This window comes from Microcebus murinus, chromosome 9, assembly GCF_040939455.1.
Source record: "Microcebus murinus isolate Inina chromosome 9, M.murinus_Inina_mat1.0, whole genome shotgun sequence".
NCBI classification, from domain to species: Eukaryota; Metazoa; Chordata; class Mammalia; order Primates; family Cheirogaleidae; genus Microcebus; species Microcebus murinus.
The window spans coordinates 11,011,767-11,027,596 of NC_134112.1; the positions used below are offsets into that span (position 1 = coordinate 11,011,767).

General features: G+C 46.2%; 1 protein-coding gene across 4 annotated transcripts in view; it reads right to left on the minus strand.

Annotated features, from left to right (window-relative positions):
• Nucleotides 1-15,830, minus strand: part of HECW1 (HECT, C2 and WW domain containing E3 ubiquitin protein ligase 1) — a 405,077-nt gene that overhangs the window by 42,079 nt on the left and 347,168 nt on the right. For all 4 annotated transcript variants that reach the window (XM_020289912.2, XM_020289913.2, XM_076006287.1 and 1 more), the window contains 3 exons: nt 13,560-13,680; nt 12,698-12,811; nt 11,847-11,999 (listed from right to left, as the gene is read on the minus strand). In XM_020289912.2, coding sequence (XP_020145501.2) covers nt 11,847-11,999; nt 12,698-12,811; nt 13,560-13,680 — 388 coding nt within the window. The remainder of the gene's footprint in view (nt 1-11,846; nt 12,000-12,697; nt 12,812-13,559; nt 13,681-15,830) is intronic.

Here is a 15,830-nt window from a genome sequence, read left to right on the forward strand (position 1 = left end):
TTCTGCAAAAATTTTGCTGGATCCTTTTCTTTTTCTAACCTCTTTTCTTATGGGTATATGAAAACAGTGGCACTCAACAGAGTGATTTTTTTCTCTTAGGTGACATGTGGCAATGTCTGGAAACATGTTTGGTTGTCACAACTGGGGATGGTGGTGATCGTGCTGCTGTACTTAGTGGGCAGAGGCCATAAATGGTGCTAAACATCTTACAATGTGCAGGACAGTCTCCTACAGTGAGGAATTATCTGGCCCCAAGTGTCAACAGTGCTGAGGTTGAGAAACTGCGGATTGAAGGGACCAGTTTAGCTTTCTCTAACAACTTCAGATGTCCCTTAAAATATGCATATCCATTCAAAGGAAGAATGCCAGTATCTACCATTTGTTAAATGCCTACTGAGTGCCAGTCGCTTTTCCTGTATCTTTACAACCACCACGCAGAATAGACACAGCTGTAAACTGTGTCCCTCAAAATTCATACGTTGAAGTTACCCCAGTACCTCAGAAGGTGACTGTGTTCGTAGACAGGGTCTTTAAAGAGGCAATTAAGTTGTTATGAGGACATATGGGTGGGCCCTAATCCAATATGACTGGTGTCCTTATTAGAAGAGAAAATTAGGACACATATACACATATATGCAGAGAAAAACCATGTGAAGACACAGGGTGAAGATGGTAATTTACAAGACAAGGAGAGAGGCTTCAGAAAAAACTAACCCTAACAACATATTGATCTTGAACTTCCAGCCCTCAGAATTTTACAGAGTAAATATCTGTTGTTTATGCCATCCAGTCTGTGGTGCTTTGCTATGGTGACACTAGCAAACTGATACCAGCACTGCCTTAGTAAGTTTATACTGCTATGACAGAATACCCCAGACTGGGTAATTCATAAGCAATAAAAACTTATTTCTTACACTTCCGGAGGCTGGGAAGTCCAAGATCAAGGCGCCAGCAGGTTGCATGTCTGGCAAGACCTTCTTGCTGCGTCTTCACACAGCAGAAGGGAAGAAAGGTCACAGAAAGGGGAACAAATGCTGTGTCCTCACATTGCAGAAGAGCACAAGAGAGTGAACCCACGCCCTCAGCCCTTTTGTGAGGGTACCCATCCCATCCATGAGGGCTCCACCCTCAATTAATCACCTCTTAAAGACGCTACCTCTTAATACTATCACACTGGCGATTAAATTCCAGCATATGAATTTTGGGGGACACATTATTCAAACCATAGCAGGCACCGTTATCTCCTTTTTATGGACAAGGAGGCTGAGACTCAGATAGGCTAAGAAACCTGCCCAGGGTCACACAGCAACTAAGAGATGGAGCAGAAATTTCAACCTAGGTTTGCCTTTTGCAGTGTGGCACTCTGCCTCAGGGAGGTGCAGCTCAGGAGGGTGCTGCCTCCATTCCAGCAACTATGCGGGCTCCAGGGGGCGAAGACAAAGAAATGCTGCCCTAATCCAGTTTCAAAAAGAGCACAAATGCTTATAATGAGAAGTAGCCAGGGAGAGAGGGAATGAGAGATGCAGACATAGAACAATGGTTTTGCATGGAGCTGGGGAGGAGGAAGGAGATTTGAGTGGTCAACTGGTCAGCTAGCTGCCCCCTGCCTTGCAGGAGACCCGCTCCACTCTCCCCTGCTCTAGATATTGGGGTTGAATGCAAATTTCACTGGGAAACAAAGTTCCAGCTAAAAGCGTTTGAAAAGCATTGTTTACTAAAAGCAATCGAAAGAAGATAAACACATTTATTTTGAGAAGAATGTTCAGGAAAGAAGTCACGAAGGAACTGCACAGTGTTTTAAATGGATTTTCAGGGTGGGTGAAATTTGGCCCTGTGTAAATGACAAAAGAAACAATCTGGCACGTTTGGGGAGTAGAGCAAAGCCCCGAGGAAGTGAGGGGAGGACAGAGAGGAGCTGGCCCAGAGGCAGATGGTGTCTCAAGGCCGGTGGTCTCTGTGCTTTGGCTGTCCCGAGAATCTGAGGAATCAGGACTCCATTTTAAAGACAATGAAGAATTATTAAAGATTTTTGTGCGGAGTAGAGGGGGGAAGGGCAGCAAATGGGAGGAGGAAAGGAAGGAAAGGAAGGAAGAGCCCAGAGGCAGGGCGAGCATGGTAGGTCCGTGCATGTCTGGCATTAATAATACGCCAGGAGCTCGTGTGCTGGGCGATGGTCCGGCCCAGCATCGAGTCCTCAGGTGGGTGAAAATAGAGCATTGGTGAGTTCATATCTAAGACGTGTTTCCCCCTAATAATTTAGCTAAGACACTTGTATCAGATGGCATCTTAGCTGTTTCTTAGAGATTTGCTTTCTACATACACATATAACTTTTATATAAATTCATACATGTGATCATACATGCTTTTTTATCATCATCAGTTTTGGCTTCTCCAGGTGTGGCTGGCTCCTCTCAACTTGCCTTATCTCCTGTGACCCAGGCCCACAGTCTAAGATGTGCCCTTTTGTGTTTTCCATCTGAATAATATCCTCACATACGAATGTGTTTATATTTGTGTACCTCTATCTATACACACACAGGTTTGGGGTCATTATTTTTCAGTTTTGAATTGTATTGTTCACACTTTTCTGCTTCTTTCTTCTCTCAACACTGTCTTGAGGAAATCCCTCTCCAACCTCTGGGAAGGTTCTAATTCAGTCTCTTCATGCCTCTTACCACGGTGCAGGTGCAGTGTGGATCTGCCTAATGAATGTAACCGGTCCCCTGCTGACCAACTATGGGTACCGGTTTCCTCATTTGTAAAACAGAGGGATCATAATAGGATGCGAAATTCACGTAGAGTCCTTACAAAGACACCTGCTCCATAATAGGGCTCAATAAAAATTACCTATTACTAGAAAAGTCTTTAATAGTAGTGCTTTTGTTTCTATGAGATAAATTTGTGGGTCAAAGGGTATATGGGTTTTAAAATTTTAATATATATAAAAATTCATGTTTTTGCCAGCAATGCACAAGAGCATCCTTTTCCTTAGGTCCTCTCCAAAAACAAATAACTTATTGACTTTTGCCAGTTTGATAGTTAAAAATGATATATAATTGTTACTTTAATTTGTTTTCCTAATCATTGGAAAAATTGGAATTCTTTTTATGAGTTTGTAGATCATTTGGATTTGTTCTTCTCTAAACAGCTTTTTCATGTTCTTTGCCAATTCTTCTAGGGTTTTCTTCCCAACTATTTTTTTTCTTTCAAGTTGTAAAAGCTCTTTGAAATCTATATTACAGATTTTCAATCTCTGATTTTCCTGAGTTGCAAAGATTCATTTTCCATATCAAAGCTTGTCTTTTGATCTTGTTTATGGCATTTTTGCCATAGAAAGTATTTTAATTTTTGTATATTCAAATATGTCTTTCTTTTCTTTTATAGATTCTAGAGTTTCAATGTTGATTAAAAAGATCTCTACCACTCAAGGTTTCTTGAGTTTGTTTTATTAATATATTCTTGATAATGTTAATGTTTTAGAATATGCATAAAATCTAGATTTTCCTAAAGAAATTTTTTTAATATGTTAATTTTTTTAACTTAGAGAGGAATCTAGCATAATTTTCTTTTGGTTGCACAGCCACTTACAGTGTTGGCAGCATTGACTAAATAGTTCATTCTTTTCCTACTGGAAGTTTCTCACGAGTTCTGAAGATAGCAGGGTTCAGAAATGAGCAGACCAGGCAAAGTCCCAACTGACTACGCACATTTATGGTGACTTCTCACCTAATTTTTGCCCCACAGCGTCTCTGGAGCATTGCCAGGAAGGGTACTGTGATTCAGCCAGAGATGGGACCAGCCAAGCTCTCATGGGTGTCCAGAAAGTACCTGGGAGCTGTGGTTGGGGGTGGGCTGGGGCTGGGGGAGCTTACCTGGTCTAGGCTCAGATCAAAAGTCCCCACTGAGCTCTCCTGTCAGGAGGCCCTTGGAGGCTGAAGGGTCATGAGACATCCAGTGGGATCTTATAATATTGTGGTTTCTACCTACTAATTCATGACTCTGCAGATATAGCAAGGGATATTTAAAGTGTGTTATCCAGGATTTCTTAAGTTCCATAAAACTCTACAATTACACTTAATACCCATTTGGCCAAACTCTAAACATGCTCCAAGGAGCTTCCCTCCTACCCCACCTCCCCTTGCCAAAGACCTGAAAACAGAAGATTTTTACCACCCAAGTAGTATCTGCTTGGAAAGGAAGAGAGGTCGGGGCTGGGGCAGAAAGCTGGGGAATCTATTGTTCTTGCAGTTAGCAAAGGGTCTTAGGCACCTCTTGGAAATTTTGGTCTGAGAGGTCCTGAAATGTCTGGCTGTGACACTGGTGAGGTTAGATTTCTCACCACCACTGACAAAATGAACACACAGACTTTCTGGTGGTTGCACAAGAAACAGCATCAGATGAGAAATCTGGCTTCTGAAAATTCTTCTCACACTGGCAATTACATAAAGAATGACTCACAACACAGTAACTTCTTAAAAAGATATGTGTCAATACAGTCACCCATCTCATAATGACATTTCGGTCAATGATGGACTACATATATATGGTGGTGGTCTCATAAGGTTATAATGGGGCTGCCTTATACAGGAGCACCAATTTTTATCTTTTATACCATAGTTTTCTGTACCTTTCCTATGTTTCGCTATGTTTAGATATACAAATACATACCGTCGTGTTACAACTACAGACAATATTCATTACAGTCACATGCTGTACCAGACTGCAGCCTGGGAGCAACAGGCCATACCATACAGCCCAGGTGTGCAGTGGGCTACATCATGTGGGTTTGTGTAAGTACACACTATCATGTTCGCACAATGACGAACTCGCTTAATGATGCATTTCTCAGAAGGCATGTCCGTCATTAACTGACACGTAACTGTACTTAGAACAAACAGAACATGTCTGACACTCGGGTACTCTTCCTAGAAATAGACAGAGAACTCTCCTATGTCAATTGTTTAGACTTCAGTGCATCTCAGATTTGCTCTGGGAAAAGTGGCATTCAGAATGACTGGGATGGAATTTCCAGTGGTGATTTCAGAGAGAACAATTAGACATTTGACAGTGAGTGAAAAGCTCCAAATTTATTTTTACCATTTTTCTAAATCCCAAACATTCTGAACTAGAAATTGAAATGGGATTGAAACTCTCATTAACCAAGAAGTTTTAACTGAGGAGAATCCTATCCATCCATCCGTCCATCCATCCATCTGTCCATCCTCCCATCTTCCCTCCCTCCTTCTTTCCTTCCCTCCACTGTGTTTACTGAGTGCCAAGTTTCTGACAAGCTACAGGAAGACTCCAGTCTCACAGGGCTTACATTCTGGGGGAAAAATAATACTGAGTGTTAAACATGTAATATAAATACACTTTATATAGATAGTGATAAAAAATTCTGTCACTATAATAAAGTAGAATGTTAAGTTGCAATGTTATAAATGGACAAGCTATTTTAAATTGAGTGCTCAGGGAAGGCCCTTAGAGAAAGGCATGTTTGAACTGTGATGTGAATCTTTCCTATGTAAGCATAATAATTTGAAAACATATGCCTTTTTGCAAGATTCATACATTGTATTAGAAGAAAAAATAAATTTGGACTTTTTCACATTTCACTTATAGTTTTGTTGTTTATGCTTACGTTCAAAATATGTGAGCATTTTTACCTGGCATTTTCTCATACATCATTTTATAGCAAGTGCAGAATTTTCAATGATATAAAGTTTTAGCAAATATTAAAAACATTGAAATAACACGTCTGAAGCATGTGGGGCTGTACCCACTCTGAATCTGGCTCTTTCAGATGATAAAGAAGTGCCATTCAACATCAAGGGTACCCCAAAAAGAGGGAATGGTAGATTGATTTAAAAAAGAAGTTGTTTTTGCACTGGTAAGTATTTAGGTAGAATTTCAGGTGATTACTAGTGTCATTTTAAGCTATTTAGCTTTTCATATACTTAATTTCCCACTGTTTATAATCTGCCACCAAATTTTGCTCATTCGTTCACTGTCCTTCCAAAGTATGTTTCCATTCCCATTGCTTCGGCCTTATTTTGATTCTTTATCCTCTCTTCCAAGAACTATGTCAACAGCCTCTTAAGTGACACTCACATTGCCCACTCCAACTCATCTTCCACTTGTAACCAGAGTTGACTTTCTGGTTTCAAATACCGGTCTGATCAGGCTCTTCCTCTGCTCTGAAGACGTGCCTGGATTCCTATCACCATGTTCATGATAAGACCTGAACTCCCTGGAATGCCATCAAACGCTCTTCCCTAGCTGACACCAGGATGCCTTTCCAGCCTTTCTCTATTTTGAGGCCACATAAAACCAACATCGGTTTGCTCTTCCTTCCCTCCTGCTGTGACTGTGGTTGGGGGGGGGCTCTACCTGGAAGTCCCTTCTGCCCTTCTCTGCCAGCCATTTATTTTCATTCATTTTTCAAAGCTCCTTGTACCTAATGCTTATTACAATGCAATGTGACCAGTACTATAATAGAGGTATGGATAGCACTGATCACATTTTATCTGGCTGTATCCCATGGATACTGTAATTTGCCCAACGGTATACATGATTTTGCCTTTGTAGGGGGCCAGAGCCTGATAGTAGAGCCAGGATGCCTGGGTTGCAATCCCAGCCTGGTCCATGACTATTTCTATGACTTTGGTTATGTTCACGGCTCATTTTCTTCATCTCTAAAAGTAGGATGACTCAGTATTAGGGTTATAATGTTAGATGGACATGCCTAGAACAGTTCCTGATATATTTAGTTAAGTTCTTAATGGATGCTGTACTATTCAGTGTAATTATCAACTTATAGAAGTTAATATCCCAAATATATATATATATACACGTGTATATATATATATATTCTGTGTGTGTTATATATAAGTTTATATCCTGAAAGATATAATAACTATTAAAAGAATACAAAGAGTAGCTTATGAGTACCTCATCAATATACAGATGACATCATCATAATAAAAGAATGAAGATATACATTTGGAACAGTATTTCAAGATTTCTATCACTAAAGACACATAAGTTTAGCAAACGGTGAGACTTCTAGTGGATGAGTTGAATGTCCTGAGCTGTACGGGCTCCTGTGGCTAGTTTCAGTTCCCCCCTCCCCCCCTCCACAGGTTTCCCACATTTTCCTGCCCTGCTCTGTGACCTTGGGGACTGCCACTGTGGGCTGCGATACCTGGAGAACCTTTGTCCTCTGGCTTAGGGTTGGGTTTGGCCCATGATACTGGAGGTGGAGGAAGAGCACTGAGGTGCTACTTTGTGGCCTGGCCCTGCCTCGACCAGGCTGGCAGGGCTATGTCCACGGGTGACCACAGCTGTGGTGGCAGCCCCTCGCAGGCTGCAGCTCTCAAAGGGCTCTTTTTTTTTTTTTTTGAGACAGAGTCTCGCTTAGTTGCCCAGGCTAGAGTGAGTGCCGTGGCGTCAGCCTAGCTCACAGCAACCTCAAACTCCTGGGCTCCAGTGATCCTCCTGCCTTAGCCTCCCAAGTAGCTGGGACTACAGGCATGCACCACCATGCCCGGCTAATTTTTTCTATATATATATTAGTTGGCCAATTAATTTCTTACTATTGATAGTAGAGACGGGGTCTCGCTCTTGCTCAGGCTGGTTTCGAACTCCTGACTTCGAGCTATCTGCCTGCCTCGGCCTCCCAGAGTGCTAGGATTACAGGCATGAGCCACCGTGCCTGGCCTCAAAGGGCTCTTCTGACTCAATCTCCTCTCTGTAACTGGGCCTGAGTGTTGCCACGGCTGACTTCGACAGGGTCCGTATGAGTTTAGAAAGGTGGTGGTACAAATAAGTAATGGAATATTACTAGCAATTACAGGAAGTCCCTTTAGGCCAAAGGCAAATGAACAGCAACAACAAAAAAAGATTTTTGTTTCAGTTTACGTAATGTGTGTAACACAGAATTTTCAGTATATTTATTCATATTGGTATCTCTCAACACTTGACTAGGTAAAAAAGGGGCGTAGGTGGGATCGCTACGCCCTGTTCTGGCGGTTGATCCAGCGGGCTCTATCCCACGGATACAAAGCCCCAGGGAGCACTAGGCCTCAGAATCTGAAGCACGTCCTCTCAAAGGGACGCTTCCAGGGGAAGGACAGAGCGTCAGGGGTTTCTCCACTGATGTCTCTGGGTGGTGCCAGCGGGGGAGGAGGAGGCCTTCCCTCAGTCACGGGCAGCATTCAGCATCCTGCACGGCGATCCCAAGAGTGCAGAGCTCCTAAGGGATGCGAGCATTTAAATGTCGCTGACATTGAAGGGGCTTTGGAATCACGGACGATAAAGAAAAGGATGAACTTTGAGCAATGAGCTGCACATGGAAGGAAGGAGAGCTCTGTTTATTTTCACAGCCCTGGTGCAAGGAAGAGACTGGCATGACTCATGGAATGACACTCATTCATGCACCCAACAGCCAGTGAGAGATTGTTCTGAACACCTTGAAGTGCCGGGCATTGTGCTAGAGTAAAATAAGACAAAACCATCTCTGCTCCCGCAGAGCTTATCTTCTAGATGGGAGTCAGAAAAAGCAAACAAGAGTATGGGACACAGAAGAAGGTCAGTGGAGTTAGATAAAGAACCAGAATAACAACTCAAAGAAAGGTAAAAATGACCGGTGCAAAGATGCCTTCTCCAGCCACAGCCAATAACGTGCCAATCCCGAGTGATGTTTAATCCTTGGAAGCTGCCCTGTCTCCGCATGTTTATTTCTGGTCTGTGGTCATGTTTATTTCTGTTTCCAGAGTGAAGAGGAGGTGGGCAGGGAGTGGTTGTCTGTGAACATATCACCCTCCTCTCCCCAGGCTGCGTCCTGCCCTGGCTTGTCCTGTGTCAAGGGACAATCTCCAGCTTTATGAAGGCAGAGCTGTGCCCCTGACAAGCCCTGTCCTCTTTGGTCTCTGTCTCCTCATGAGTGCTGTGCAGGTTATGGTGGTTGCCATCTTCCTTGCAGCCCCATGGATCCATGTGATGCCTTGGAGCTCGGGAGGGAGGAGGGCCTGGCCCAGGGATCTGGGATCAGCAGCGCCACCCTGCTGGCTCCAGGCAGCCAGTGGCAGCAGGTGGAGTCTTGGGCAATCAGACTTGAGAGCTCAGGATTCTGGTTTCCTCAGTGTCATGGACCCCCCGGCTGCAGCCACAGCACCCACTCCCTGCTGGGCTGAGCCCTCCTGGGTGCCCACTGGTCAAATGCTGGCCGAGGAGTTTAAAGAGCACTCAGGGGCACAGGAAAGGCAAAACCTGTGTGTTTTATTTGTTAGACAATTTGCCACGAGGCACAAGAAAGGCTTATGGCAGGGAAATAAGCAAAAGGGATAAATGCAGCGTTACGGTTTTGTTAAGACTTCCCGAAACCCAACAGGGCTTCCTGTTCAAAGCTAGACTCGGTGTAGGCGGCTTAAGTTCACTGACCCCGGCTCTGACTGTGCGAAGAAAACCAGTCCCCCTCTCTCAGGAATCCTGAGGCCCTGATAACAGTGTGACTCCACATGGAGGTTCCTGATACAATCTGACACCTGTCCCAGTGGAGGCGTGGGGGCTTGTTCTGCACTGTAGGCTGTGGACTCTGGGGACAGAGGCGTTGCGAGTTGGAGCCTTAAACCGGAGGCGAGGTCTCCTGCCCACTGCGTGACAGCCCGGCCTCCGACCAGTGGCCCTGGAAGGAAGCGGCTCAGACCCTCGTTGCTGAGACGGCCGCCTGCAACTTTGTTTCCAGGAGGCACAGCAAACATCCTCAACGAGAGCGGGACGTCGGCAGATGACAGTCAGCGTGCTCCGCTGCAGGCCAAGTCCTCGAGCAGAGGACACGGCAGTTAGCTGGCACGTTGAGGGCAGGCACTTCTGGGCCCTCGGCAGGGCTCCACCCAGAGAACCTTGCTAATGCTGACATCCCGCATGCCGAGATTTCCTTCCTCGGTGCAGTAAAGTGTATCTGACACATCTGCGGAGGCTCCTCGGGCCCTCAGTGCGGAGAGGAGTGGGCGGCAGCAGAGCCGGCTCGAGGGGGGCTGGGAGCTGGCGAGGCGCCTTCGCCATGGAAAGTGACCGAGGCCACCCTCAGCGGGCTGGCTGCCCGACACGTGGGCCACAGGCTCAGCGTCTTCTGTGATTTCCATCAGGCCTCCGTGGGGCTCTATTTCGTGGCCACACTGGAACACGCTTGACTCCATGGTTTCCCTCGGAACGTCCCATTCGCCTCACTGTGATGCTTGTCCCCAACACCCTCTGCCCCCTTCCTGTCGTTATGCAGGATGCTCCGGCTTCACTCCCCGCTCCCTGGCCCCGGCCCTGGGCCGGGTGAGATAGGTTGCCCTGGTGGTTGACTACAACGCCAGCTTATATACGTATCTCAGGCTGACGCACACGCGTGGGTACGTATGTGTGCATAACTTAGCATTTAAGTGACTATATTGTAATTGTTGATTCACTCATGTGTTCCTCCCATGACGGCTCCTTGAGGGATGACACCTCACTCATTTCCTCTTTGTGTCCTCCCAGCACACAGTATGTGCTTAATTTGTAACTGTTAAATCCATGAAGGTATTCCCCATAATACCTAGCAAGTCTTACATTTACGTCTTACATTTCCTGCTCACAAGCTGAGAGAGAACTGGGGGATTATATCGCCGGTGGCCTGGGGACCATGCACTCGGGTGCAGGGGGAATAGCACTCGCCAGTGCCGGCCGGAGCCTCGTGAATGTGAGCACAGGGAGCGCTCAACTCTCTGGGCCCTGCGTCCCTCCCACGGAGCCCTGCCCGCTCGGCCTGCCCTGCCCGCTCGGCCTGCCCTGCCCTGTGCTTCTGCCTCCCAGGCCTCCTCATGTGCTTGCTGCTAAGTGACAGGAAGAGGAGCGACAGATGGCAAGTTTTGTTTTATCTTGTGCCAAACACTTGATGTGCACATACACTGCCTCAAGAACTTCAGAGCTGAGAGCGTGTCTGGAGTGAGAGGCGTGTGCAACAGCTGGAAGCCTCAGCAGGCCGGGCCACGCGCATGCTCTATGACCAAACCGTTGAGACTCGGGCTTTCAGCCCAGCAGGCCCAGGCATCACCCCAGTGCTCCCTTCAACAGCAGCACAGATCAGCCGTGTCAGAGAAGAACCCACATTAGCCGGCTCAGGACTCATTTCCCTGGCAATAGCGGGAGCTCCTGCGGTCGGCGCAGGGGTAGTTTTCGAGTCAGGTGTGGAGGTGATGCAGCAAGTGCGTGCACCCTAGATGGCCCATGCAGCTTTCTGGAGATTCCTAATGTCTGCGTCTGAGGTATCCTGCCCACAACACTGCACGTAATTGATGGATACCTATCTTCTTATGCACATCAGTAAGTGGTAAAAGAATGCCCCAATACCAGACAACCACAGACACATTGGATTTTCAATTCAGAAGAATGCTTGCGATCATCTGACCCAACGCGAGATGCAGAAGCCAGTGACCACAGTGCTAACACCACTGGTCTGAGATCAAATCATTTCAAACCCATGGATGCCTCCACGAAGCCACTTCTTCTGGGGACCTTTATGATTTTAGCAAAATTCATGGCCTATGTCTACTTATCTTAGTGTCTTCTCGTGGTAGGCAATTATTCTATCTTAGCCCAATTTGCAACTCATATATTATCAGTGTCTTTAGTAATCTGTCTTGTGTTCTGGGTGAAGACTGTCAGAGTCATCCTTCTAGGGCGCTCTGTTCACTCTCATGGCCCCTCATAATACCTGCCTTTGCTCTAAACACGGTGGCTTTCCAGAATGCTGCTGACTTCTGACTCAGAAAGAGTAGAACTTTCAAACGTAGGAAAGTGAAAAACACAGATCTTACCATTCAAGATGGTTTTCTACAAACGCAGACATGGGGCTGATCTGCACTGTGTAAGTGTCATTTGCTGAGTACTCAAAGAGTCCGTAGTAAGGGTTGAAGAGCTCCTGAGACAAAAGGAAGAAGAACTCTCGGGAAGGGCCGCTGTAGTCCAGGCTGCAAAGGAAGCAGAGGTCCAGGAAGCTCATTCTGTGCCCGGAGCTGGGGGGCCTGTTTCTTACCCAGATTCTAGTGTGCCCTTTCAGAGTTGGGGGCTGGGGGAAGCAGACAGCAGTCTCTGCTCTTTGGAGTGGATCCCAGTGGAAGTATCAGTTTGCTTTAGAAAATGAGGATGCAGTAATTGGTTTGGAGATGTGTCTTAGCCAGATGTCCATGAATGAACTCTTATGGCCGTTTTCCTTAACCTTTTCTTTTGATCATCTAACACCTATGAGCTAAAACATACAGCTGGCCTAATAAAAACAAGGACTTTGCTGCAGGAATCATAAAAGTATTTCCAGCAACAGTGCATGTGCACGCGCGCGTGCGTGTGTGTGTGTGTGTGTGTGTGTGTGTGTGTGTGTGTGTGTGTAGGGGGGTGAATTGAAAAGGCTTCCAAGTTCATGCCAATATGCCCTCCTAGGTGGGCTTGCCCTCCATGGTTGAGGTGGTTTTCCATGAAATCACTGAAATTCTATCAAAAGTTTGGTGTGGAGTTGTACATGTGCACTTTAAAAACCTCCTGGGAGGATGTGATCAGAATAGCCTGGGGGCAAAGGCTTACGGCCCCCCCCCCTGCTCCTTCTGGGGAACTATCACCCCAGATCCTGGTCTACCCACACTGAGGCATCTGCATAAAACTCCTGGCGCCTCACCCTTCCTCTCCAACAAAGGTGACGTAGAGCTTGTTTCTCTGGAGCTCTTTCCGGGAATAGGCCATCACCTGATTGAAGGTTCCCTCCAACAAGTGATCCCGACGAATAATGAGCCTGAGGAGGAGAAGGGGCGGTGAGCACGACCCTGAGCCAGGATGAGGACTGTGTTCCATGTGAGCTGAGGGTGCCCGGGTTTAGGGTCTCACTCCCCGGCCTCCCCAGCAAAGAGGAAAGAGGGAGATGCAGGTTCTGCCAGTTCGCCAAGGGACTTTCCTAACACTATTTTCAAAACATTGGGAGCACAAGGAAAACATGGACACTTATCACACATTCCATCGCATTGGACAACTTCAAGATTCTTTTTTGATCAAGTCATAGGATGTCTCAAGTTGGATTCCTGGGTTTGGGTTTGGCTTTTCAAGACAGAAATAATAAACCCAGAAGTGAAAAAAAAATAAACATTTTACTTAGACTTCAGTTATAAAGTTACAAAGAGTCCAAGAATTTGACTAATGAGGTAAAATTTTCCCCAAGAATAAGTAAAGGGAAATACAAGATCTTCAATTTAGTTTAAGATTCCTTGTTTTCTGAAAACAAGTTCTACCACTGATTTTCTATATGCCCTTATCTAAAATCTACTTTTCTTTCTCTTTCTTCTTCTCTCTCTTCCCTTCCCTTCCAATTTCTTAACTTCCTTTCTCCTTTCCTTCCAACTTCCCAACTTCCTTCTTCCCTCCCTTCAGACCATGACTTCTACTACACCAGGGGATTTAATCTCCAAAAGAAAATCACAAAGGTATAGGGGAGGAAGGGATAGAAAAATCTACCACCTGAATTCAGTGCCAAGCACTGGAGCACTCACTTAATTTTCCCTGGACCCTGCCCAAATCCTTTGGCTTCCAGTTTTCTGTAGAAATTGCGGAGCTTGGCCTCAAAGTCTCTCCGGTAGGGCGAAGGGGCTCTTGCACTGGCTCTCTGTAAACCTGCAGAGAGAAGCACACGGGCCCAAGGTCGTCACTTTCTACTGAAGAGTAAATACGCAAAGGACGGCAGAGCAGGAGCTAACCCGAGGCACATTCTGGCATCTTCATATTTTTCGTCTTCAAGAAGTTCCCCTCGATTTCCAACACTCTTTCAGTTACTTTCATAATAAACAGAAATATTGCACTAAAGAGAAAAATGAATTCTAATGGGGATACATATTTACGTCTTCAACCCCAACTATTTTGGGTTGTATTTCTTTTAAAAGTACCTTGAATAGCATTTTTCTTGGCTTAATTGTACTTAGATCATCTAAAATAATTAACATGAACTGAATTAGATTAAGTGTTTCTTGTAAGTTGCTATAAGAAATGATTGAAAATATAATGAGGTTAACTAGGACATTTGTCATGCTTCTATATAGATACTGATGCTAAAATAAATATACCTGCACACTAGGGCTCAGAGCATTTAGGAATTTATGTTAGAGTACCTTGCATCGTAAGAGTAAAGCTTTCAATAATCATGATAATTCATTACCTCTATATAGAGGAGAACTCTTATATCATTTAGAGTGCTTTGTAAATGCTTTACTGCCTTTAAACACATTTAATGAAAAGAAGAATGGAAAAATAACATCCGTATTCAAGTTTTACAGATGGCCAGAATCCGCTTGCCCATCCCATAACTATTTGGTAGTTACTGGCCATATTGCATGTGTTGAGCTCAGAGTCTAGGGAAGACTGATACCAGTAGACTCACAGATGTGAGCATGCAGTTACAAGTTGAGATGATTGCTACTCATGAAGGAAGGGAATCCAGTTCTTTGATGTTACAGAACATGCCTGCCAAGTCTGGGAGCTATGGAGAAGACCATGAGCTTGGTCTTTGACGGTGGGACCTTCGACTGTTTGACTGGAGAGAGATGCAGTTTGAGGGAGAAGGGAAAAAAGCTGGGATTGAGCCTTAAGGATGGTAGAAGAGGAGGAAGAGGCCGCAGGAGTGGCCAGAGAAGGAGATGAGAAGCCCAGAGTGGTGTTCCGGAAGCTAACGGAAAAGACGACGTAGGGGAGGGCAGCCAGTGGCGCCACACCTGCTGCAGGAGGAGGAGGGCTGAGCACCATCCACTGGATCGGCTGCCTGAGGTCCTGGTGACCTTAGCAAAGACGCCTCCTCTCGCTCACAGGTGGGCAGGAGGCTGAGATGAGTGCAGGTTTGGCAGCCGGCGTTTGAGGCCGTTTCTGCTGGATGGCCTCCACTTCCTCCCGGAAGTAAAATGGGACGTCATTTGCTGGGAGAGACGAGGGGGTGGGGGCTGGAAGTTTGAGGGGAACATTTGAAATGATAGAGAAGACCAAACAAATGTGCTAGAATTTTCTTTTGGGCATTCAGGGCTCATGTGAAGTGAGAGAGGACTGATTTATAGTTAATAATCTGCCTGTCAAGTGCGTTTGCCTGAGGGTGCCTGGCTGCGGAGGGGAGGAAGCGGCCAGGAAGGTTTGTGGAGGGGTGAAGTTCTGCCAGAGGTTGGGGATGCAATGGAGAGAGAGCCGCAGGGAGGTCAGGGCGCTGGCGGGGATGAGCCACAGATCCGTGCTGGGTAAGGGGGAGACATTAGAAGGGAAAGGAGGGAATTCCATGTGCTGAAGGCCCTGAGGAGGCCAAGGGATGGCAGCAGGGAGAGGCGCTGAACAAGCATGTTGGAAAGGAAGAGGACGCTTGAATTAGCGGTTTTAGAGGTGATGACCTGGTGTGGAATGTGGCTGTGGGGGTGGGTGGTTGAGGCAGGGGAGGAGAAAGTCAGTACAGACAAGGAAACCCAGGCTCGGGGAGGCCAGGAAACCGAATGGGGGTCCTTGTGGATGATAAACTCATCCAGAATGACGGAAGGACCTGCTGGGGAAGGAGAGGAGGACTATGAGGCGGGTGCCACCGGCTTTGAGAATGAGAAAGTGTTGGTAGACGACAGCAGCAAGGAGAGAGGGAGAGGGGAGAAGCAGCTAAGGGTGCAAGTGAGGAAGTGTGGGGGTCCCAGATCTACCCACACCCCACGACACCAGGGGTGCGGGGGAACCAACAGCCACCACTCGCAAAGAAGTGGTCTTGGAGGAACACCAGGTTTCAGGACACAGACAGAAGTAGAATGCAACTC